This window comes from Marmota monax, unplaced genomic scaffold (genome assembly GCF_021218885.2).
Source record: "Marmota monax isolate L192 unplaced genomic scaffold, Marmota_monax_Labrador192_F-V1.1 WCK01_AAM20220418_F8-fsc00346, whole genome shotgun sequence".
Lineage (NCBI taxonomy): Eukaryota > Metazoa > Chordata > Mammalia > Rodentia > Sciuridae > Marmota > Marmota monax.
This window is the reverse complement of record NW_026692698.1, coordinates 380,092-407,089: the sequence shown is the minus strand read 5'-3', so window position 1 is coordinate 407,089 and position 26,998 is coordinate 380,092. Positions and strand designations below refer to the sequence as shown.

The 26,998-nt window shown below is 38.2% G+C and overlaps 1 protein-coding gene across 6 annotated transcripts in view; it reads right to left on the bottom strand.

The window, feature by feature from the left end:
- Window positions 1-19,916, bottom strand: part of Atp6v0a1 (ATPase H+ transporting V0 subunit a1) — a 57,871-nt gene extending 37,955 nt beyond the window's left edge. For all 6 annotated transcript variants that reach the window (XM_058579946.1, XM_046446558.2, XM_058579948.1 and 3 more), the window contains exons 1-5: window positions 19,812-19,916; window positions 17,452-17,612; window positions 8,626-8,704; window positions 6,594-6,691; window positions 5,773-5,901 (exon numbers count right to left, since the gene is read on the bottom strand). In XM_058579946.1, the coding sequence (XP_058435929.1) occupies window positions 5,773-5,901; window positions 6,594-6,691; window positions 8,626-8,704; window positions 17,452-17,568 (423 nt within the window). In that variant the 5' untranslated portion in view covers window positions 17,569-17,612; window positions 19,812-19,916. The remainder of the gene's footprint in view (window positions 1-5,772; window positions 5,902-6,593; window positions 6,692-8,625; window positions 8,705-17,451; window positions 17,613-19,811) is intronic.
- Window positions 19,917-26,998: the final 7,082 nt, after the last annotated feature.

Genomic DNA, 26,998 nt, shown 5'->3' with positions numbered 1-26,998 from the left:
TCTTGAATATGGTGCGATCTGGAGAAAGAAAGAAGGAGCATCTCCAAGACGTCTAAGCTTTCCAGACTCTTAGAAATTCAGAATATGAAAACTTACAGCACAGCCACGTGTGGAATGCCCCAAAGTATGGGACTTAAACCCGGGCAGGCCTGTGCCTTCATTGCATATTTCAAGGTCCTGTTTTCTGACTAGGAATCCAGCAATATTTTTAAGGTTCATATAGGCTTTACAGTGGAATGATTCTTGGAGAACATAACTCAAGAATCAAGTGAAATGATGGCACATACCTGTAAACCCAACTACTCAGGAGGCTGAGGCAGAAGGATCACAAGTTCCAGCCTAGCTTTGGCAACTCAGCAAGACCATGTTTCAAAAATAAAAAGGGGTGGGGATGCAGCTCAGTGGTAGAGCAACCCTGGGTTCAATCACCAGTACCATTAAAAAAATAAAAAAGTAAAGTGCAGAAAAAGTAACAGGTAATAACCTAATCTAGAGCTCCTGGGCTGGTTTAATTGGTTAGATTTAAAATGAGTTCCACCATGACAGTTTATACAATGCAATGAAAGAGGAGAAGGATCTTCCCACACGGAGGTCTCTATCTCCTTACCTCTCTATCCACCTCATCCTGACAGCCCCTTTACTCCCATCAGAAAGGAGAAGCTGCCCTCAAAAATAAAGTCCAATCAACTTCTCCACTGCTTAATCTCCCCAACTTTAACTTCCATATTGCTTGACCAAAGGACTAGAAGTAGCCAGAACAATCTTTCAAAAGCAAAACAAAACAAAAAGGAAAATTTTTCTCTATCATTTTAATTCCAAATTTCAATTTGACTCTAATCCTTCAACATTATCAAAAAATGTCATATGCCACTTTATCACTTGATAAAGTCATATGACCACAAATACAACAAGGAGGGAGGAATACTAAGTATAAACCAGATAAGACTAAAAGTCTGAAAAAGTGAAAGCAACTGTTTTGGGAAGTAAGGATCAAGGCTAATCCACAAAAAAGAAAAAAAAAAAAAAAGAAGAAGGAAAAAAAAAAAAGGTGGACACCAGAGATTATAAACTAAGATGAGATAGTAGGAACAACTGGTTCCATCACAAGGAAGTAGAGGGGATTCTTTTGTTTCTATTCCAAATAGGCTGACTACAGCTTTTTTAAAGGATCAGATGACAACATTTCAACTTGTTCTTGGTCTATCCTTTGGCAAAAAACAGTGAAACAGACTGCAACTCACAAGACTCCCTCCTATGTGCCTGTGTGGTTCACAGGACCTGGTTTAAGTAAACCCTAAACATCAGACACAGTAAAACACATGTAACCCTAAAGACAAATGACGGAACAGCAAATAGCATTTAGCAGCCAGACTACTCCAAAGACTATATCTGAGGCTCCAAGAATAAAAACAACAGAATTAAAATTAAGCAGAAACCTCAATATTCTAAACACTAATTTCACTACTTCATATTTAAGAATACCGAGTCTCAGAAAGTTTAAAATTCATAAATAAAATTATGCCTGATGGGAAACTAGGATAATGAGACCACTAACTAAGGGCATTTTAAATAATATCTGAAAGCATGTTGTTAGGCATCCAAAACTTAAATCATAGAGAACCTAATGACAATAATAATATTACCAATGTTTCTCTAAATTATTTGCTATGTTCTACTGAGTAACTCTTTCCCCATTTAGAATGCTGAAAACCATGTCTTAAAACAAGTAGCAGAACAAACTTTAGTTTTGTTTCTATAGCATTTATGCATAAGCAGCACATCCAGGCAAGCTACATCAATTACTAAGAGCAAACACTTTTACCTTCCATCTACATTAAGAAAGAAATTACATTTCATCACTTAAGGTATTCACCCAAGCCCCAAAGGAGATGGCAGATGGTTAAGGAAAATAAAGAAAGCAGATGGATGGAAAACTCAGAAGGAAAGGAAGACGGGGATCTGCATGCCATTAACCATTACTTTTCCAGTCTTCTTTACGTTCTCATATGTTATGGTGCTTATGGTAAAAGATGCAGAGAAATCTCTCCAGCTCTTACAGCTCTTCATAAGCAAGAAGACTGAGAAAAGGATAATCATTAACAAGTCATTTTAAATGCTCTGGATAAGAAATGGCTAAGTTGAATTTGTAATCAACTTAAATAATAAGACTATTCAATATATATTTACTTTTCCTTTCTAAACACCTTGCCAATTATAACCCATATGTCTAAATATGAAAAGAATCACTCTGATTTAGCCATTTTCTGCTAACTCAATATGGTAAATTATTAATTCCACATTCATCAAATTATAAAAAAGAAGAGGAGTATATAATTAGTAGTGTTTTAGGCCATTTGCAAACACTGCAATTTCAGGCACGGAAGAAAATCTCATGAAATCTCAGTTTTCAATATTTGAGGATCCCAAGTTTGCTCACCTTTTGCATTATTTAATGTGCACTTGCATGCACAGATGTAACACCATGTGAGGCCTGGCAGCAGCAGGGCAAAGTCTATGGAAAGGGATCTGACTGAGGCTACAAAATAGTAGCAAGAATGGGCAAGGTGCTGACGGTGCACTGGGAGAGAAAAGGCAGATTTTTGCCAAAAGCCTTCCTGCATTGCTTCGAGGGTGCTCGGAATGAAAGGGGAACCGATGGCAAAGGTGGGGGAGAAGCTCTCATGGCCAAGGCCTTGGGCTCAAAGTACTTTCAGAGATGGGAGGGAAAGAATTTTGTATATACAGGAAAGAGAAACAAACTCACCATGGAAAGGAAAGGTCAAGAAGGTCATGAGGGTCAATAAATCTGCTTTCTCAGGATGGGCATTTAACGTTCAGATTTAGTAAGCACAAAATAAATTCCTAAACCCCTAACTTAGAATTTTTAAATTGTGTGTCATCTTTCCTAGTGGTTCTCTTGGTTTATTTTTATTTCTTTAAAAAATGAGTCATTTAGCCAGGTATGACACACATTTGTAATCTCAGCTATTCCAAAGGCTAGGGCAGGAGGATCACAAGTTCAAGCCAGCCTCAGCAACTTTGTGAGACCCTGTCTCAAAATTAAAAAATAAAAAGGGCTGAGGATGTGACACAGTGGTTAAGCACCCTTGGGTTCAATTCCTGGCCCCAAAAAATAAATAAGTTAAATTAAAAAAAAGAAAAAAAGGCTGGGGATGTAACTCAGTGCTACAGTGCTTGTCTAGAATGTGTGAGGCCCTGGGTTCAATTCCCAGTAGTGAAAAAAAATTAATAGTTTAAATAACTACTTCCCTTAAGGGAGCTCATTTGTCCAGTTGTGAGTTTTTATTCAGAATTTCTCTCAAAATGAACCAGAATGAGCTGGGGATATAGCTCAGTTGGTAGAGTGCTTGCCTCACATGCACAAGCCCCTGGGTTCAATCCTCAGCACCACAAAAAATTAAAAAACTAAAAAAAAAAAAACAACAGAATAAGAAGCTTCCTTCAATCCTTAAACTCTGGAGATCATGAAAGATATTTTCATATATCACAACAATATCCCAAAAGTGAAGTAAAGGTCCTACAAGAAGGGGTAAATAACCTGAAGGTAAAAGAAATAAGCTCAAAATGATGCTAAAAGTAGTTGAGGTTTGACCACGAGGCCAGATATACACTGGATTTGTGGACAGCCACTTGGACATGTTTAGAAAAGCACCCATCTGTGAGCATAGTGAGCACTAGCTCAGGGATGTTTCATAAAATGACTAATTATACTTCACAAAGATTAATTAAGTGCTCATTATAGGCTCAGAGATTTAATGAATAAGAATATAATAATGTTTAGGTGGTGAGCATACTGGAATTCCACATAATTTGTTCATTAATACACATGCCTGTTGCAAAAGATCTTAAACACTTGAAAAGAGAAAATCACACAGTCCCACACCCTCTAATGCAATGATATTGGGGACACTAGGGGAAGACATTACACGAGTCTCAAAATTCTCAACATGGTGAGCAGACTGAAAATTCTCACAAAACCTCTATTGATATATAGCCAGATTCTGATTCTTGAAGGACCAGGCAATTAAATTCACATGAGCTTTTCCACCATTCTTTGCCTCCACAGATCTTTTCAATTAGAATAGCTTCTCTGAGTCAAATCCTTGGTTACTGAGGAATGTATCACATCCTTGGCATATTTGCTCTAGACTAATGGTTTTCAAACTAGTATGCTTCAGAATCACCTTATTAAAAAGGATGGCTAGGCCCCACCCCAAGGTTTTTAACTCTACAGGTCTGGGTTTGACTGATCATTTATGTTTTTGTTTTCTTTCTTTCTTTTGTACTGGGATTTAACCAGAAGTACTTTACCATGAGCTACATCTTCCCAGCCCATTTTATTTTTTGAGACAAAGCCTTCCTAAATTGCTGAGGTTGGTCTTGAATCTGCAATTGTCCTGCCTTAGCCACCTGCATTGCTGGGATTACAGTGTATTTCTGGCAAAATCCCAGGTAAGGCTATTACTGCTGGTTGGAGAACCCTTGCTTCAATCTAGAGAACTACAGAGAATTGTCCCTTCTCAAAAGACAGAAATTAAAAATAAAGCTGAGCACTTTGGTGCACACCTATAATCCCAGCTACTCAAGAGTCTGGGGCATGAGGATCCAAGTTTGAGGCCAGCCTTGGCAATTTAAGAGACCCTGTCTGAATATTAAAAATAAAAATGGTTGAGGATGTAACTTAGTATTACAAAACTCCTGTGTTCAATCCCCTGTAAAAAAAAATTTTAAAGTAAAGCTGAGGGGCTGGAGTTGTGGCTCAGTGGTAAGAGCACTTGCCTAGCATGTGTGAGGCCCTGGGTTCAATTCTCAGCACTGCATATAAATAAATGAATAAAATAAAGGTCCATCAACATCTAATAATCTTATGGCAAAGACACTTGTCAAAAAGAGAGTTACCAATATTTTAGTCTATCAAAAAAAAAACATATTCAGGTTGAGAGCAACTAAGACTCCTCCCTAGGTTTAATTGAAGAAGGAAACTTTCTACAAGCCTGACTTCAAGTCCTTTCATAGGAGTCCCCTTGTCAAGCTGTCATCTGACAATTTAGTCATTTACATATTTTTTTTAAAATTTTTTTTTAGTTGTAGCTGGACACAATACCTTTATTTACTTATTTTTATGTGGTGTGGAGGATCGAACCCAGTGCCTCAAACATGCTAAGCAGGTGCTCTCTCTATTGCTGAGCTACAACCCCAGACCTGTCATCTACATATTTAACCCAGGAACTTATTTTTTTTTCCTCATAATGAAATTGCATTTATTTGAAAAGCCAAACAAGCATCCTACCAATATTTTCATATATCACATGAAAAATTTGAAAAGTCAGTGTGACATGTTACCTAAAGCACTAAAAACCTGTGCCAAAAGATTTAGAGATTAAACTTTTGTTATCATTTTGTCTGTAACCAAATATTTATTTCTTCAAGTTAAATCTTAAGAATATACTTACCTTATGATATATAAATATAATACCAAATTTCAATTATGTGTATACATGATTTTAGAGTTCCTTTCCCCATCTTGAAGATGAAAAATTGCAAAAATATGAAAATATACAAAATCATGGTTGGCTGTGTACTGCATGAAAAATGGAACATAATCTGACATTTCTTCAACTAAAACAGGATGCAAAAATGATATTGCTTCCAAATTAGCAAATTAAAATAATTATTGGAATAAAAATATGGCCCACTTGTGCAGGTATATAATATCAGCTTCTCAAATACTAAAAGAAACAATAGTCTGACCTCATCAAAAAACTGCTGAGTTTTGCGAAGTATAAATTTTAATTCAGTCAGTTCCAGGAAGTTTCTCTTCAGAGCTTCCTGGTTTGTGTTGATTTCCTTTAGTTCATTTTCAATCTTCTCAAAATTGGCCTAGAGGGAAAAAAGAAAACTATTAACCCAAACTAAGTTTAATATACTACTCTAAAAGACATTAAATGAATTTATCTCAAAGAACTATTGCCACACCAATAGGACAAAGATACATTATACTGGACTGGGATTGTGGCTCAGTGGTAGAGCGCTTGCCTAGCATTGTGCAAGGCCCTGGGTTTGATCCTCAGCATTACATAAAAATAAATAAGATAAAGGTATTGTGTCCAATTACAACTAAAAAATAAATATTTTTTAAAAAAGATGTATTATACTTATCAAGCAAATGCTGACTTACATTTTCTTTTTGCAAATTTTTGCTTACAAGTCTTTCTTTATCTATATAGTCTATGGTACACTCAGTAAATTTCTTGGTTAATTGAGATGGATAATATATTACAAAAAAAACCCAGTGGCAATTCATTTAGTCTATGAGGTTAATAAGTGACAAGACAAGTTGCCATTAATCCAATAAGTGTTCAAGAAACCAATGAACATTTCATTAGTAGCATATGATGCTGTCTGAAATACTATTTGATACCATAAAAAAGAGAATTCACTTCAATCCCATCTTCAGGAAACTTAAAATCCATAGACAATGCTCACAAGGTTAGCAAGAATTACCAACTCAGGAAATTAATTTTGGCATTTAAGTAGAAAGAAACTTATCTGGCTTTCTTAAAATTGTTTACCTCTAAGTCAATCATGTCCCGGGGAAAGGGCACTTCTGGATTTTCGCCAGTGTCCATAATTGGGATGTTAGCTTTTCTTATCTCTTTCTCAACAAATCCTAAAATGATAGAGTAAAAAAAAAAAAGAAAAAGAAAAAAAAAAAATTCATGTCCAGCTGCATGCCTGGAATTGCCACTACTGGGGGTGGGAGGGCCAAAACTTGATTACAAAGAATTTCATTCTAAGAAGAAGGAACCTTCATATAAAGAAGCACCTTTTTTCTCCATACCCCTCTCTTGTACTTCACATTCTCCAACACCACCCCAAAAAGGATGGTTAGTTCACAACTGCTTTCTTTCCCCCTTTGAATCTTAAAAACTGGAATTAACCAACTTTGACTCTCCACACTATGCAACTGTATCTCCAAGTATGGTGGTTCTGTTTCAGATACCATAATAGGCCAAGGAGAGCCCCAGAAGAAGAGTACAACTAAGTATTTGATAACACACTACAGTGAAATAACTCTAGATCAAAAGGGTTTTCTAAAGGGCTGGGGCTGTAGTTCAAAGGTGGAGCACTTGCCTGGCAAATGTGAGGCACTGGGTTCAATCCTCAGCACCACATAAAAATAAATAATAAAAATGAAGGTATTGTGTCCATCTACAACTAAAATAAATAAATAAATGTGTGTGTGTGTATGATTTGTTTAAAATAATCAGGCCAGTTTTAAGCATAAAAATAAAAATAAAACGTAAAAGACTTAAAACACCAAAAGAGGGCTGGGGTTGTGGCTCAGTGGTAGAGCACTTGCCTAGCATGTGTGAGGCCCTGGATTCGATCCTTGGCACCACGTAAAAATAAATAATATAAAGGTATGTGTCCAACTACAACTAAAAAATAAATATTTAAAAACAAAACAAAAAAACACCATAAGAGAAAAGAATATTTCAGGGAATAATTACCAACTTTTTTTTTTTTTAAAGTGGGGACCAAATTCCCCCTATCAGCTAACTGTAATCTGACTTGGTAAAATGGCAAGAACCTGGGTAACAACCTGATTTAAAATACTGATTCCATCACAACTACTTATTTTCTTGGGCAAGTCACTAAACCACTCTGATCTTTAGTCTCCTCAATTATTAAATGAGGTAACACCTACATTGAAGGAATGTAGTTCGAAATGAATGAAACAAAGTATTCATTCATTCATTCATTAGTACCCTAGCCCTCAACAGGAACTTCATGTTAGTTTCCTTTCTCATAAATAGTTCACCTTAAAAGGTAGCTCTTCTGATACCTAAAATTGATAATGCTGAGTCTTACCGCTCAGAATTCTGTAATGTAGTTATGTTATTAAAATCCCACAATAGGGGCTGGAGTTGTGGCTCAGTGGTAGAGCACTTGCCTGGCATGTGTGAGGCCCTGGGTTCAATCCTCAGCCCCACATATAAATAAATAAATAAAATAAAAGGGCTGGAGTTGTAGCTCAGTGGTAGAGCATTTGTCTTGCAAGTATGAGGCACTGAGTTCGATCCTAGCACCACATAAAAATAAATAAATAAATAAATAAATGAAAATAAAATAAAAAGTTCAATTTACAACTAAAGAAATGTTAAAAAAAAAAAAAAAAAATCCCACAATAATCACAGTGTTTTTGGCTTACAGCCTGTCATTAGAACAGGTTTCCAGTAAGCACTACCTAGCCCAAACTCCACATAATCTGTATGTATAAAAGAAATTCATCTTAAAACATGATCACATGGGCTGGGGATGTGGCTCAAGCGGTAGCGCGCTCGCCTGGCATGTGTGCGGCCTGGGTTCGATCCTCAGCACCACATCCAAACAAAGATGTTGTGTCTGCCGAAAACTAAAAAAAAATAAATACTAAAATTCTAAAAAAAAAAAAAAAAAAAAAAAAAACATGATCACAAATTTTTTTTCTCTTATTTTTCTCCTATAGTATTTTCATTCTTTTATTCAGAGGACTAATATCTCTAATTTAAGATAAACGATTCATTAGAAGAACATCATACAAGACCAATAGGCACATACGAAGTTTTCGATCCATTTCTTCACATCTTCTAACTTCATTCACAAATTTTCGCTGGAAAACATTCACATCTGGATTTAACTGAGAAATAAGAACAAAATACCAAACATTCAAATACTGCATCTATTTCCTCTGTTCACAAGTAACAACATACTACAAATTGAGAACCTAACTTTGTGTCACTGTATAACACAACATTAATCAAAACTATCCATATTCACAAAAAAAAAAACAAAAAACAACAACAAAAAAAAAACTGCCTTGTGACCAGTCACACCAGCTAAAGCTGGAATGGAGGTAAAATGGGCAAAGGAGCCAGGCACAGTGACACACGTCTATAATCCCAATAACTCCAGAGGCTGAAAATAGGAGGATCACAGGTTTGAAGTCAGCCTCAGCAACTTAGTGAGACCCTGTCTCAAAATAAAAAATAAAGAGGGCTAGGGATGTTGAACAAGTTCCCCTGAGTTCAATCCCCAGGGGGAAAAAAAAAATTATACGTGTGTGTGTGTATATATATATATGCACATATACACATATATACATATATACACATGCATATATACATACTTAGATAGATAGATAGATAGATAATCCCCTTAAATTCAGGAATAAGATAGGAATGACAGATACATGGCATTTTGCCCTACTTTCTTATGACAAAAATCTCAGAAGCCAGGTGTAGTGGCACACACCTGCAATCCCAGTGGCTTGGGAGGCTGAGACAGGAGGACTGCAAATTCAAGGCTAGCCTCAGCAATTTGGCAAGGCCTTAAGTAACTTAGAAAGACCCTGTCCCAAAATTAAAAATTAAAAAATTAAAAGGACTGGTGATGTGTCTCAGTAGTTAAGCACACCTAGTTTCAATCCTCAGTACCAAAAATAAATAAAATTGTTATGGAAGAGCACAGGGGCCAGAATAGCCAAGAAAATTATGATAGATAAGGTAGGAAAACTTGTATCCTATACAATATCAAACCTTAGTATTAAGCTATGGCAATGAAATTATTGCTTTATAAGCATAGAAATAAACAAAACAAGCTAACTGACCAGAGGAAAACCCAAAACAGATGCAAATATGTATGAAACTTAATATTTTAGAGAAGAGGTCACGAGTAATAAAATAACACACTATTCAAAAAGTTCTGAGATAACTGGTTTTTTACATGGGAAAATAATAAATCAGATCCCTACTTCACTCAATACAAAAAAATAATAAAGTCCAAACAGATCACTACATAAACAAATACATTTTAAATAAATTTTGCAAGAAAATATAGAAAAGTGTACTGCAAAAAGAAAAAAAAAAGAACAGGAAAAAACAGAATTAGAAAGTCATTTTTGTAAGTACCAACATAATCACTAATACAAGACAGGTTTGGTCAAGGGATACAAAAACTACTTAAAGATTAAAAAGGTTTTGGAGAATAGTATATTCAGTCTCAAAGTATCACCCCATTTTATTTCTTAATCACAAAGGGAATAAGAAACCTTTACAATGAAGAAATCTAGCAAACAATACCTTAATCAAGTGATCAAATTTATCTTCACTAAACAGAAGGACATTGTGTGCCTTCTAACATATTGAAAAGGGCACTCGTTTTATGTAGTGTTCTTGCCAAAAAATGTTTAACTTTTAAAACAAATTCTGTGGAAACACTTAGACAACTCCAAACTGAGGGGCTGTCTCTAAAATAAATGGACTGGACTCCTCAAAAATATTAATGCTGTAAAAGACCAAACCCCAAGCTACACTTGTGTAGAATGTGAGAAGTAGACTGGATTTCTCCTTGGCTATTCCTCACCAGTCCTTTCAGTGGTTCTTTTTTTAATTGATTTTATTTTTTTTTAAGTATACAATAGCGGAATGCATTACAATTCTTATTACACATATAGAGCACAAATTTTCATATCTTTTATATAAAGTACATTCACGCCAATTCATGTCTTATACATGTACTTCGTAGGAGTTTTTTTGCATTACAATTCTTATTACACATATATACCACAATTTTTCATATCTCTGTATATAAAGTAGGTTGACACCCAATTTGTGTGTACTTTTGGTAATGATGTCCATCACATTCCACCACCCTTGCTAATCCCCTGTCTCCTCCCTTTCCCTCCCTCCCCTCTTCCCTATCTAGAATTCATCTATTCCTCCCATGCGCCCCCTCCCTACCAAGTATGAGTCAGCCTCCTTATATCAGAGAAAACACTGGCATTTGTTTTGGGGGAATTGGCTAACTTCACTTGGCATTATCTTCTCGAACACCATCCATTTACCTGCAAATGCCATGATTTTATTCTCTTTTATTGCTGAGTAATATTCCATTGTGTATATATGCCACATTTTATTTTATCCATTCATCCACTGAAGGGCATCTAGGTTGGCTCCACAGTTTAGCTAGTGTGAACTGTGCTGTTATAAACATTGATGTGGCTGTGTCCCTGTAAGTGGTTATTATTGATAATTCCACCCTTTGTTTCTCACTCCTTCCTCATTCTACCAACACAGGTCTAAAAACAAAAATCACAACAAGCACCTTGAACCTAGCTTCACAGGGCATTATTTGGAACAACTGGGGCAATCAGAATGACTGCACATTAGGAAACTGCATTAACATTAAATTTCTTTAATGTGATCATTGGACTGTGGCTATCAAAAAAATGTAGAGCCAGGCATGGTGGCACACTCCTGTAAAACCCAGTGACTTGGGAAACTAAGCAGGAGGTTCACAAGTTTGAGGCCAGTCTCACAACTTAGCAAGGGCCTAAGCAATTTAGCAAGTAACTGTCTCAAAAAAAAAAAAAAAAGGACTAGGGATGAGGCTCAGTGAAAAAGCACCCCTGGGTTAAATTCCTGGTATAAAAAAAAAAAAATCTCTGAATGTCCAGAGCCAAAGTCAGTGCATCTGTAAGCCCAACAACTCAGGAGGTTTGAGGCAGGAGGATTTTAAAATCGAGGCCAGCCTCGGCAACTTAATGTGACCCTGTCCCAAAATTAAAAATTAAAAAGGGCTACGAATGTAGCTCAGTAGTAAAGTTCCCCTGAGTTCAGTCCCCAGTACCAAAATATAAAAAATAAACAAATAAATAGAGGAAAAAGAAAAGTAAAGTCACAGCCTGGAAAGAAATTAGGAGTAAAGAATTCAGAATACATGAAAAACTTGTTTTTACAAATCCCAAAAGTGAATAAGCAAAAGTCAAGCAATTCAACTAAAAAACAAGCAGATGAAGCCAGATACAGTAGTGCACACCTATAATCCCAGCGAAGTCAAGAGGACTGCGAATACAAACTCAGCCTCAGCAATTTAGCAAAGCACTTGCAACTCGTAAAATCCTGTCTTTAAAAAAGAACTGGGGATGCGGCTCAGTGGTTAACCATCCCTGGGTTCACTTTGTGGTACCAATAAGATACAAAAAAGGGGCTAAGAGGGAGCTGGAGTTGTGGCTCAGTGGTAGTGCGCTTGCCTTGCATGTGTGAGGCACTGGGTTCGATCCTCAGCACCACATAAAAAAAAAAAATAAATAAATAAACAAAATAAATTTATTTTAAAAAAGGGGGGGGGGGCTAAGAGCCAAGCGCAGGGCTGGAGATGTGGCTCAAGTGGTAGCGCGCTCGCCTGGAATGCATGTGGCCCGGGTTCGATCCTCAGCACCACATACAAACAAAGATGTGTCCGCCGAGAACTAAAAAAAATAAATATTATCTCTCTCTCTCTCTCTCTCTCTCTTAAAAAAAAAAAAAGAGCCAAGCACAGTGGCACTCAGCTGTAATCCCAGCTCAGGAGGCTGAGGCAGGAGGATTGAAGAGTTCAAAGCCAGCCTCAGCAAAAAGCGAAGTGCTAATAAGCAACTCAGTGAGACTGTCTAAATAAAATACAAAATAGGGCTGAGGATGTGGCTCAGTGGTTGAGTGCCCCCGAGTTCAATCCCCAGTACCAAAAATTAAAAATAAATAAATAAATAAGTGCTAAGGATGTGGCTCAGTGGTAAAGCGCCTGTGGGGGCTCAATCTCTGGTGTACACACACACACACACACACACAAAACCCAAATAGATGATATGAACACATATTTCATGCAAGAGGAAGCCCATATGTCCAACAAACAGATAAAAAGATATCAACTGTACCAATGCAGAAAATGCAAATTAAAAACTACAAGATATGGGGCTGGGGATGTGGCTCAAGCGGTAGCACGCTCGCCTGGCATGCATGTGGCCCGGGTTCGATCCTCAGCACCACATACAAACAAAGATGTTGTGTCCACCGAAAACTAAAATAAATAAATAAATATTAAAAAAAAAAAACTACAAGATACCATTTTATACCCATCACATTGGAAAATTTAAGACTAAACATAGAAGTTTTGACATAATTGTGGAATGACAGCACTAATAGGAATGTGACCAGGAAGATACTTCCATTGGGAAATACACTATGACAACATCTAACAAAGATGCACACAATACTCAGCAATGCCCTTTCTTAATTATAAGCCCTAGAGCAGCACAAAGATAACACAAAGACAACATTCTCATTTTTTCATGAGTATTCAGTGAAATTTTCTTTTATTTATTTTGCAGTGCTGGAGATTGAACCCAGAACCTTGAGCACGCTAGGCAAGCACTACCAATGAACTACATCCCCAGCCCTTCAGTGCAGTTTTGCAGAGGCTCATGATGCACACACCACAATAGAATGAATGATGAAGTAGATATGAAATCTATACATCTTCTATTAATTCAGACAAAAAAGAAAATGTAAAAACAGGGCTGGGTGTAGCTCAGCAGCACTTGCCTAACATGAGAAAGATCCTAGGTTCCCTCCACAGAATCAAATAAAAGAAAGAAACAAAGAAAAATCCACTCCACTCTTCTTTACCACTGGGCCACATCCCCAGTCCTTTTTTATTTTTTATTTTGAAACAGGATCTCACTAAGTTGCCTAGGGTCTTGCTAATTTGCTGAGGCTGGCCTCGACTTGCAATCTTCATCTCAGCCTCCCAAGTTGCTGGGATTGCAGACATGTGCCATCATGCCTGGCTCATAAAAACATTATTTGATAGTATGTTGTCAGTTTATTATTCCAATTTGCTGTTGTAGGTGCTGGAGATGAAACCCAGGGCTTCTCACACACTAGGCAAACACTCTTTCATTGAGCTATATCCCCAGCCCTTTCATAATTTATTTGAGACAGAACTGAAGATGTAGATCTATGGTAGATCTCTTGCCTAGCACACTGGGGGCCTTGGGTTCATGTTCTAGTATGAAAAAACAAAAAAACATTGTTTCTGAAATTTGATCATGTTTGATATAGGTACTTTTTTTTAAATACTGGGAATTGAACCCAGGGGGGCTTTTCCACAGAGCTACATCTCCAGTCCTTTTTATTTTGAGACAGGGTCTGACTAAATTGCCCAGGTTGGCCTTAAACTTGCAATCCTCCTGTCTCAACCTCTGAAACTGTTGAGATTACAGGCATGCACCAACATGCCTGGCTCTATACTTTCTTTGTATGACTGAAATACAATTTAAGTAAAAGATAAGAAGATAATAGATAATAGAAAATAATAGAAAGGAACCAGGCATGGCTGTGCACGCCTGTAATCCCAATGGCTCCTCAGGTTGATGCAGGAGGATCTAGAGTTCAAAGTCAGCCTTAGCCAAGGTGAGTAGCTAAGCTACTCAGTGAGATCCTATCTCTAAATAAAATACAAAATAGGGCTGGGGATGTGGCTCAGTGGTTGAGTGCCCCTGAGTTCAATCCCCAGTACCACCCCTACCAAAAAATTTTTAAAAAGAAAGAAAGATGGGGCTGGGGATGTGGCTCAAGCGGTAGCGCGCTCGCCTGGCATGCGTGCGGCCCGGGTTCGATCCTCAGCACCACATACAAAGATGTTGTGCCCACCGAAAACTAAAAAATAAATATTAAAATTCTCTCTCTCTCTCTCTAAAAAAAAAAAAAAGAAAGAAAGAAAGAAAGAAAGGAGACACAATAGAACTGGAGAAAAAAAATGCAAATTAAGTATAAAACAGGTTTCACTTATGTTCCAAGTCTAGAAAACTTGAAGAAGGGCTGGGGTTGTGGCTCAGTGATAAAGGGCCTGCCTAGCACGTGTGAGGCACTGGGTTGGATCCTCAGCACCACATAAAAATAAATAAGTAAATAAAAGTTACTGAGTCCATCTACAACTAAAAAAAGATTTATAAAAGAAGAAATCAGAGCTGAGGATATTGCTCAGTTGGTAGAGCATTTTCTAGCATGCACAAGGCCCTGGGTTCAATCCCCAGCATAACATGCACACATACAAAATTGGCAAATCTTACTGTATATTAATTGTACCTCAATAAAATTTACACAAACATTGTTGTAAATGAATATACATTAAAAAAAGAAGAAGAAAACAAAACTTGAAAAAATATTGAACATAGAAAGTCATGATACTGGGCTAGGGATGTGGCTCAAGTGGTAGCGCACTCCCCTGGCATGCATGCGGCCTGGGTTCGATCCTCAGCACCACATACAATCAAAGATGTTGTGTCTGCCGAGAACTAAAAAAGAAATAAATATTTAAAAAATTTTCTCTCTCTCTCTCTCTCTCTCTTTAAAAAAAAAAAAAATTGTTTAAAAAAAAAGAAAGTCATGATACTGAAATAGTTTGTGAAAAAGTAAGATACTGAGGGCTGGGGATGTGGCTCAAGTGGTAGCATGCTCGCCTGGCATGCGCAGGGCGCCGGGTTCGATCCTCAACACCACATAAAAATAAAATATATTGTGTCCACCTAAAACTAAAAAATAAATATTTTTTTAAAAATTATTAAAAAAAAAAAAAGTAAGGTACTAAGAATTAGACCTAGTGATCTTGAGAAACAGAATTACAGGAGGACAATAATCTTGGAGCGTTGTAAAAGCAGGGATGGTGTCTGGGAACTAAGGGCCAGAGATGTAGATTCTGGGACTCACTGAATAAAGATGTAATATTTAAGACTAGAGAGATCACCAAAAGAAATAAAGGAAGTTTTGGGGTCAGAGACGCTTACCCAGAGACAGCAGAGATCTTGGGGAACACTGAACCTATATTAGGGACAGGTAGGATCAAAGAAAGGCTAGAAGATAAAAAGTCCATCAGAAAAGTAAGAAAAGGAATCAATCAAGGAGAACAGTTAAAGAAAAATGGTTCAAAATGCTTCAAAGAGAATGAAGAATGAAGTCACTGGATTATATTTGTCCAATTTCGGCTCAGATTGAGAATTTGAAAGCTTGCTAATTCCAGGAAGCCTATATTGATTCCTTCTATCCCTTTGTGATCACTGCTCTTTCATTCATCCATTTGTCTCAACAAATATTGATTGTACCTTGGATACAGCCATCAAAGATAATAATGAGGGCTGGGGTTGTGGCTCAGTAGCAGAGCGCTTGCCTCACACAGGTGAGGCACTGGGTTCAATCCTCAGCACCACACAAAAATAAACAAAAATAAATAAATAAAGATATTGTGTCCACGTATAACTAAAAAAATATTTAAAAAAAAGATAATAATGAGCTGGGCATGGTGATACATGCCTTTAATCCCAGTAATCTGGGAAGGTAAGGCAGGAAGGATTGCAAATGTGAGACTAACCTTAGCAATTTAGTGAAGTCATAAGCAACTTAGCAAGACCCTGTCTCAAAATAAAAAATAAAAAGTGCTGGGCATGTGGCTCAATGGTTAAGCACCCCAGTACAAAATAAAATACCCTAATGAACAAAAAGAATGCCCCTGTCTTCATGGTGCTTAGATAATAGAAGAGAAAGACTTAAATTAAAAAAAAAAAAAAAATTTTTAAGACTTAAATCACCTACTCCCACTGATAAATATAAAATCATGACCACAATAAATATTATGAAAGAGAAGTACATGGAGCTTTGAGACCAGTGTAACAGGAGGATCAGAGTCTGGGAGTACTGAATTATTAACTTCTCCCTCCTTTTAGTGGTGTGTATTATGTCTTCCTTATCAGATTATAAGGCCCTTGGGGCATACATTTTTTACTCTTAGACTGTCCGTTTTGCATGTGTTTGTTTGCTGGGGATGGAACCCAGGGCCTCACACATGCTAGGCAAGTGTTCTCTTTACTAATAAGTTATATCCCTAAGCCTGTCCATTTTCTTTTGATATCATCTCCAAGTACTCAAAATAATGGATTATCGGTATGTGCTTAGCTATACCCTTATATCTAATGCCTCTGATTTTTTTTATTTAAAGAAGTCCTATTGTATGAAGAATGACAACAATTTTTTTAAAAATATCTTGCTATGTGTATTAAAGAGCCCAAAAGCAAAGTGAAAACCTTGAAAATGCTATAACAGGCTAGTAGGTTTACTCTTCTGGCATCCCAACAATTACTTTGAGAGTGTTTAGGATACTTCTCAAAAGAGGAACTAGCAAAAGCATGGAAGGATTGGCACAAAACATTCTCATCTCTGAAAAGACAACTTGAAGCACACATTCTACCAGTAAGGCGGTTCTTTTTTTTTTTTTTTGGGGGGGGGGAGGGGGTACTAGGAATTGAACCCAGGGTCTACCACTGAGCTATATCCACAGCCTTCTGTATTCTTTTATTTTGAGGCAGGGTCACTAAATTGCCCAGACTGGCCTCAAACTTGAAATCCTCTTGCCTCAGCCTCCCAAATAGCTGGATCTGCAGACGTGCACCATTGCACCCAGCCTAAAATGATAATTTGAAAATAAAAAAACAAATCACTCATGATAAGAGTTATTGGCTATGACAAGAAAAATTGAATACAGTAGTAATCAAGAAGCAGCCCCACAACTACTTACATCACGAAACTGAACCTTTCCAAGTTCTCCTAATTCACTGACACAACAATAAGCAGCTTCTGACTGTAGAAATAGCTGGGCGAGCGTCATCTCCTCACTCCGGAAAAGCTCCCCCATGGTTGCAGAAAGTAGTCAACTGAGTCTCTGGCTTCTGTTCCAACCTGAGGGAAGAGAGAAAATGATATGACTTTGGAAATCACCTAAAAACAATACCCAAGAGATGCTCTTTTGTTTTGAATTTTATTTCTTTCAGCCAGTGCTGACAGGTTTTTAACAACTGTTTTGATATCTTACTCAGAAAGATGGAAAAGAGAAGCCTGGTATGGTGGATGAGGCAGGAAGATAGAGAAAGTTTAAGACCAGCCTCAGCAACTTGCCTGAACCTATCTCAAAAAATAAAAAGCACTGGGGAAGTAGCTCAATGGAAAAACACCCTTAAATTCTAGTACTGTAAAAAAAAAAAAAAAAAAAAAAAAAAGAGAGAGAATGGAAAATTGCAAAAGCAGTTACTGAATCTGACATCTGCAGTGTCAGATGTAAAGTCACATCCTCTGCAGTCAACATCAAGATTAAATGACAATATTTTGGGCAACCTAATACATAAGAATGCATTCGGATTAAAGACAGGAACTGGGAACTCCAAACAGCTCTTTAAATATCCTGGATATAATATGAGGCAGTGACATTTCACACTGCTCAGTTTTTGTTTTGTTGAGCAGGAAACAAATAGAAGAAACTTTGATTAATTTTTTTTAATTTCCTTTGTGACTAGGAATCAAACCTTGGGCCTCGCACATGCTATGCAAGTACTCTACCACTGAGCCATACACCCAACCCTTGATTGCCCTTTTATAAAAGACGTCTGTATTGTGACAAGTTTTCTCCCCTCTACTGACAATGCCCATTAGGCCAAAGCTCCATCATTATCCTAAAGCTGGAGCTATATAAGGGGTTTAACCTTCCAAACTCCTCTGAAAATACCATTCCCCCACTATGGAATCCAATTAACTATTATCTAACAAAGAGAGACTGCATATTAAGCTCATCAAATCAAGCATAACAGGAACACATCTGCAATGACAAAGCAATTTTAACAAGCCACAGAGAAAAAGCTTTCCACCTCTGCAGCTTTCTATTTCTCATCTCCATCTTCGAGATAATTACATTCTTCCAGTCAAATTTTCTCACACAAAAGCCAATAAATGTTTCCTTTTGGGGAAAACACTTGCCGAGTATGAAAGACAATTGGCGCTATCAGTGGTCCTGAAAGTGAAATTATTTACTCTGAATCAGCTTACGTGAAGCACTGGACTCTACAGTATCTAACCGCAGCAAAACATACACTATTTTTAGTACCATAAGGTCATCGTATTCCCTATTGATAAGTGAGACTGACATCAAAGGAAGAGTCACTATTCTGGAAGGCTGGGAGACATTTTGAGAAACTGAAGGACAAAACCCTTTCTGCATTTCATGTTCAAGGCAGCAAACTCGCACGCCCACACGCACACGCACACACATACACATACATACACACACACACACACTCCAATATAAGCAAGGATTTCTCAAGAGACTATGTGGGTTGATTTTAAGACTGTGTGTACCTGAATCATCCAAATCAGCTGTTACCAGCCCCACCCCATCCCGCTTAATAGGATATATTCCCACAACCTCGAAACACATAAAACTATGCCTGCTCAGTATATAATTAAGGGGCTGCCATTAACGATAGCCTCCAATGAGTGGCCTCCCTCTTCTTGTTCTTTAATGAATACAAGTCTCCCTAGAATCTCTATCCCTCTAGAGTCAAACAGAAAACGAATTAGGCCCAAGTGGTTTCTTTGGGTCGCAAAATGAAATATGGAGAGCAATTCTGCAAAAGATAATAAGGCGACCCTCGTGCCCTGCCTCCAAGGAATTCACGGCAGTCATCCAGTCCTGGCTTCCACCAAGGTATTATTCACCTGCTTCATTTCCTTTTCCTACCCAGTGAGAAAGGAGGAATTCTCTGGACCCAGGCACACCTATCTCCCGGGTAAGGGAGAAAAAGGGCAGGAATCCCCAAACTAGGGGACCCTTCATCAAGCACCCCCCACAATTCTTCTGGCTACCCCAAAAACCTTCAGTCCCTCTAACTCCTTAAATCGGGGAAGTAATTCAGGTCTTTCAAAGGACAGTGAATCTCTGGTCCCTTTGCCCATAGGAGGGGTGCCCAAGGTGAGGAATGATTCCCAATTTTCTCTCAGAGCCCCAAGATCCCTGCTAATTCCTTCCACAAGGAAGGCGGATATTAGAAGGATTTCCTGCGTTCCTCGAAGGCCGCTCCCGGACGCACTATACTTATGACCCCCGCTCACCTTCGGCTGCCGGCCCAGCCGCCGCCGCAACCAAGAAAGCTCACAGCCTCCGCGGCTCCGGGCAGCAGCACCTCGACGTGCGTGCGTCAGAAAACCCCGCCCCTGCGCCCCCGCCAGCCCCCGCCTCCACGATGACTTCATCGCTATTGACCAATAGGGTGCCGCCTCGCCGGGGCTGCCGCAGTGCGGAATCGCTGGGGTGCGGACGAGCCTCAGCCTGGTGGCGCCATCTTGGTACCTGCGCTGTGATTCCTAGCAGTGAAGATCGGCCGGGGCAAAGCTGACAGCGCGGGTGGTGTGGGGCCTGGGGCGCTGGGTACTAGGAGGGCTAGCGGTGTGGGTGCTCGGAGCCCTGGGTTTCTGAGCCCTTCAGAGTCCATTCTCCCTAACCCTTATCCTTCAGACAACCTGACTGCCCTTTTTTTATTTTGCAGACGATTGATTCACACCTTTTTCTCCTTGAGGGAAGTAGCATGAAGGAAAGGGAGACATGATTTAAGAACTTTTTGAGGGCTTGGGTTGTAGCTCATTCGTAGAGCGCTTGTCTAGCACTGATGAGTGAGGCACTGGATTCGATCCTCGTACCACATAAAAAAGCAAGCAAGGGCTGGGATGGCTCAGTGGTAGAGCGCTTGCCTCCTGGGTTCAATCCTCAGCAACTCACAAAAATAAATAAAGGTATTGTGTCCATCTATAATTTATATATATATATATAATTTTTTTTTAAGAAGCAAACAAAAAATGTTTGTTTTTTTAAAAAAACTTTTTGTGCCCCATACTGGGGTTGACTTGCTTAATGTAGATTTGTTAGTAGAGCATTAAGAGTCTCGTGTTCTTAAATATGGAAAGTACACGTCTAGACTAGAAATGCAGCTTAGTGGTGGAGTCCTTGTCCACCACTATGTGAAGCCCTAACTTCAAATCCTAGCACCACTAAAACAAAAAACAAAAAAACAACAGGGTCCATTTGTTCCAGCAACCACCCAGGGTTTATTTTTCTCAAAGTAATTGAAAAAACACCAGAAGACCATATGTTGTGAAAGTTATTTCTTCAATCACTTTAACCGCTTAGGGATTTTCAGTTCCTCAAATTTGTTAGAATTATGTTTTTTAATGTAAAATGATGCCTATTATTTTTTAAAAACGCCTTTTTCAAAGGTCAATAATTTTCACCTTTTTTGCCTTTCTCTTAAAAAGGAGTAGGGACCCCAGGTAGTTTGCCAATAACCAGAATCCTATCAGGAAGAACCCGGAAAACCGGTTTTTCAATTCTCCCGTGGGTGGGTGATGGAATCCTATGGAGACTGAAGTATAATGAGGGAGATATCTTAGATTAAAAACTGGTGCTGACAATTTTGTATGCCTGGCAAAAGCATCATCAATCCTGCTTTACTAGCCTAAACAAAATAATGAAGGGCAAAAATGCAAATTTTATGTCTCATATTAAAGAGAAGACACAACTTGACTTCATTACAATTTTCTTGAGAAGCAGTGTCTTGGAGAGATCCCCATCACCTTCTCTTTTCTCTGCTTCCTATTTTTCTCTGCTTTCCTGGCAAGACAGATAGGGACCCATATTTGAAAGCCTATCAAGTTTTAGAAGACTATTACACAATGACTGTCACATCCTTCCTCTAAGGCAAAAAATCAACTTCAGTCAGCTGTTTGCTAATCACAAGTTTTTCATACTCCATCTTTAAGACAGCCTTTCCTCTGGATTCACTTAAATTTCCTTGAACTCTTGTCTTCCTTGAAAGTACATCCTCTCAGAGCTTCTTTCCTGTTTTTTTTTTTTCAATCTCCTGCCATCGATCTTTCCCCATTGTTGAATTTCTTTCCCCTCTGTTCCTCAATGTCTTATCTAATGCCAGGCTTAAATGTCTGTGTGTGGGATTGATATCTATTTTTCTGTCCACCTCTCTTCTTCAAGGCTCAGATATGGCATATTTAAGTGCATGCTGGGTTATGTTTTTTGTTGTTTTTTTTTTTTTAATTGTAGGTGAGTACAATACTTTCATTTTGTTTATGTGGTGCTGAGGATCAAACCCAGTGCCTCACATGTGCTGGACAAGCGCTCTACCGCTGAGCCACAACCTCAGTCCACTCCTAATGCTTTTTAGGCAACAGATGCTTGCTGAGGACCTACTATGTGCCAGACACAGTACTAGATTGTAGGGATAGGAAAATGAAACAAACACACTTCCTACTCTAGAGGAGTTTTCAGTTCCCTGAGAAGTTAAGTTCCAATATTTACAAAAGGGAGAGATGAGTGCAATGATAGTTCTAGTATGTGCTCGGCACTTTTCTAAGTGCTTTGTGAATATGAATTCATTTAATCCTCAAAAATAACCCTAAGGGCTGGGGATGTAGCTCAAGCGGCAGCGCGCTCGCCTGGCATGCATGTGGCCCGGGTTCGATCCTCAGCACCACATACAAACAAAGATGTTGTGTCCACAGAAAACTAAAAAATAAATATTAAAATTCTCTCTCTAAAAAAAAAAAATAACCCTAAGAGGTAGATAGAACCATTTAAGGGAGGATATGGTGATATTGAGATCGGTGTCCAAAAGCATCAAATTTCAAATGCTATTCAGTCTGGGGTGTAACTCATAGGTAAAGAACATACTGACATGAGCAAGGTCCTGGGTTCAATTCCCAGCACAGGAAAAAAAAAAATGCTCTTAGGCCAGGAGCTGTGCTCGTTTCTGCAGTTCTAGCTACTCCAGAGTTTGAGGTGGGAATATTGCTTGAGCCCTGGGATTCATAAGCCAACCTAGGCAGCATAGTAAGAAACAATTTCATAGAAAATGATGAATAAATAATAAAATGATATGCTGCTGACCACGTACAGCCTTAGGTTTTTTTTCATTGTCAATGGACCTTTATTTTATTTATTTATTTATGTGCAGTGCTGAGAATCGAACCCAGTGCCTCACACATGCTAGGCAAGAGCTCTGCCACTGAGTCACAGCTCCTGCCAGCCTTAGTTTGTTTTTTGTTTTTTGGGGTTTTTTTGTGTGGTTTTTTTTTTTTTTTGGTTGTTTTGTTTTGTTTTTTTGGTGCTGAGGATTGAACCCAGTACCTTGATGCACGCAAGGCAAGCACTCTACCAACTGAGCTATATCCCCAGCTCCCACCTATATTCTTAGAAGATGTGAGCAGTTTCATATAACGCTTAGCCAATAATACTGCATCTAAAGGGAAGCTATTTCTCTTCTGTGTGCTGGAGATCTAAACCTAGAGCCTCATATATGCTAAGCAAGTACCACTGAGCTACATCCCCAGACATTTTATTCATTCATTTATTTGTTTATTTTTGGTATTGAACCCCGGAGGGCTCTACCATCATTGAACTACAGCCCCAGCTCTTTTTATTTCATTTATTTATTGGTACTAGGGATTGAACACCCAGTGATGCTTTACCACTGAGCTACATCCCCAATGCTTTTTATTATTTATTTATTTTTGTTTATTTTGTTTTGCTGGGGATTGAACCCAGGACCTTGAAACAAACACACTTCCTATTCTAGAGTTTTCAGTTCCCTGAGAAGTTAAGTTCCAATATTTACAAAAGGCAGAGATGAGTACAGTGATAGTTCTAGTATGTGCTCGGCACTTTTCTAAGTGCTTTGTGAATATGAATTCATTTAATCCTCAAAAATAACCCTAAGAGGTAGATAGAACCATTTAAGGTAAGTGCTAGGCAAGGGCTCTAACACAGAGCCACATCCCCAGCCCTTTATTTTTCTGGCTAAATTTTCTGGCTAAATTGCTGGGGGTCTCACTAAATTGCTGATGGTGGCCTTGAACTTTTTTTTTTTCCTTTTCTTTTGGTACTGGATATTGAATCCAAGGGCTCAGGAGAGATTTACCACGAAGCTACATCCCAGCCCTTTATATTTTATATTTTGAGACAGGGTCTTGCTAAATTACTGAGGGTTCATTGAATTATTGAGGCTGGCCTCAAACTTGCAATCCTCCTGCTTAGCCTTTTGAGTCACTGGGATTATAAATGTGCACCACCATGCCTAATTCCTTTTTATTTATTTATTTATTTTTGTGATAGGGTAAGACTGAGTTGCCCAGGCTAGTCTCAAACTTGTGGATGATCATCCTGCTTCAACCTCCTCCTGAGTAGCTGGAATTACAGATGTGCACCACCACACCCAATTTATTTATTTATTTAATGTTTATTTTATTTTATTTTAGTTTTCGGCGGACACAACATCTTTGTTTGTATGTGGTGCTGAGGCTCGAACCCGGGCATCACGCATGCCAGGCGAGCGTGCTACCGCTTGAGCCATATCCCCAGCCCCCACCACACCCAATTTAAACTCTTAAACTCTTCTATCAAGAATCTGGATGTTAGATAATTCTACTACAACCTTTAGGTGACCTGTGATAAACTTTCATCATTGTTCTTGAAATGTTGTTTTACAGTCTGTTTCCGTAGTAGAAGTATTCCTTTTTATGATTTCACTGAGTTCCTCAAAATAACACTTCTGCTTTTACTTTCAAAGCCTATGAATATTTAAGATAAAGATCTTTTAGTAATAAATAAGTACTTCTTATTAGTAGATTTTGAGGCTTCCTTTGAAGTTAAAAGAAGGCCAATTTTCTTTAGCTCTGCTAGTGATTATATGGACAAGGAAATATGAACGTTTCCAAGCCATGTGACATTTTATTCAACCCTCATGATTCCTGTGACAAGCACATGAGGCAGAGAACCTTTTAACTTGTAGGAGTTGGGAATGCTATGTGAAGAGGCTTCTTAAAGAAGTGAAATTTAAAATATACAAGAAGGCTGGGGTTGCGCCTCAGTGGTAGAGGGCTTGCCTAGCACGTGTGAGGCCCTGGGTTCAAACCTCAGCACCACATAAAATAAATAAATAAATAAAGGTATTATGTCCAACTACAATTAAAAAATAAATAAATAGGGCTGGGGATGTGGCTCAAGCGGTAGCGTGCTCGCCTGGCATGCATGCGGCCAGGGTTCGATCCTCAGCAGCACCACATACAAACAAAGATGTTGTGTCCGCCAAAAACTAAAAATAAATATTTAAAAAAATAAAATAAATAAATAAAATAAAGGTACTGAGTTCATCTACAACTAAAACTATTTAAAATAAAATAAAATACACACACACACAAAAAAAACCTTGAGATATAATCCCAGCAGCTCTGGAGGCTAAGGCAAGAGAATTATGAGTTCAAAGCCAACCTCAGCAATTTAGCGAGGCCCTAAGTAACTTAGCAAGAATCTCTCTCTCTTTTTTTTTTAATATTTATTTTTTAGTTGTAGATGGACACAATACCTTTGTTTATTTATTTTTATGTGGTGCTGAGGATCGAACCCAGGGCCTCCCACATGCTAGGTGAGTGCTCTACCGCTGAGCCACAACCCCAGCCCACAAACATCTCTCTAAATATAAAAAAGGGCTGATGATGTGGCTCAGTCATCAAGCGCCCTTGGGTTTAATCCTAGTTAAAAAAAAAAAAAAAAGATTTCTGAACTGATCAATGTGGCAAGTATATCTGTATCGGGTAAGTCACATGGAAAGAGACCTAGAGTGAAGAAATGCATTGGGAAATTTCAAAAGAAAAGATCTAGTTAATTCAATGGTGGAAGGAGAGATCTGAAGTATGTTAGCTCCAAGAGGGGAAGGAACCCTATCTATCTTATTGACTGCTATATTTCTATTGCCTGTCATTCAGCATGTATTTAATAAATATTTTTGAAAGAGAGGTTGGGGTTGTAGCTCAGTGGTAGAACACTTTCCTAGCTTGTGTGAGGCACTGGGTTCGATCCTCAGCACCACATAAAAATAAATAAAGGTATTTAAAAAAGGTATTTAAAAATTTTTTTAAATTATTTTTGAAAGAAAGAAAATAAAACTGGGAATGTAGTTTCTTGTGGCAAACTGATGTGGGTTGTCTGTATTTGCAGTGATATAGTTGAGTTTTACTTATGGCTTAGTTGTTTGATGTTACATGAGCACTATTCTACTGACATACATTCTCAGACTGGCTTTTAAAAAAAGAAAAAAAAGGACTTCTGCTGGGCACAATGGTGCATGTCTGCAAACCGAGCATCTGGAGACTGAGGCAGGAGGATCACACATTCAAACCCAGCCTCATTAATTTTTTAAGGCCCTAAGCAACTTAGCAAGACCCTGACCCTGTTTCAAAAATAAAAAAGGTTGGGAGTGTAGCTTAGTGGTAAAGCACCTCTAGGTTCAATCCCCAGTACCAAAAAAAAAAAAAATTCCTTTTTACATTTTTTAAATTATAGATGGATACAATGCCTTTATCTTATTTATTTATTTCTATGTGGTGCTGAGGATCAGAACCCAGTGCCTCACACATGCTAGGCAAGCACACTTCCACTGAGCTACAACCCCAGCCCTTCCTTTTTAAATTTTGAGACAGGGTCTCAATAGACTGGTAAGGCTGGCCTGGAAGTCCTGATCCTTCTGTCTTAGCCTCTCAAGTGGCTGGGATTACAGGTATGTGCCACTGCACCATCAGGCATAGTTTAAACATTTCAAAAGTAAAACCTCTTTTTTTTTTCTCAGATAGTCTCTTCCCAACATGGTGGTGCACACTTGTAATCCAAGCAACTCCTGGCTGAGGAAAGAGTCTCACAAGTTTGAGGCCATCCTTAGCAATTTAGCATGACCCTTTCTCAAAATTAAAAATAAATAAATAAAAATTAAAAAGGAGGCTAGGGGGGCTGGGGTTGTGGCTCAGTGGCAGAGCGCTTGCCTCGAACATGTGAGGTACTGAGTTCGATCCTCAGCACCACGTGAAAATGAATAAACAAAATAAAGATATTACATCCGTCTATAACTAAAAAATATTTTTTAAAAAAGGGGGGCTAGGGATATAGATTGGTGGTAGAGTACCCCTGCATTCAGGTTCCCAGTGCCACATACAAAAAAAAAAAAAGAAAAGAAAAAAGATAGTCATTTCCCCGTTTTAATTAGTCTTATTCTGGAGCTGGTAAACATTGACTGATCTATTTTATAATCACTTATATCTGATACCATCTACTTGTTTGGGAATCCTTCTACTTCTTGCTTATCTTTTTTTACTCCCTGAGATTATTAGACACCTAAAGGACAGATTATGCTTCTATTTCTTTCATATGCCCTTGTTTATAATAACAAGTGGTTATTAGGTAGCCA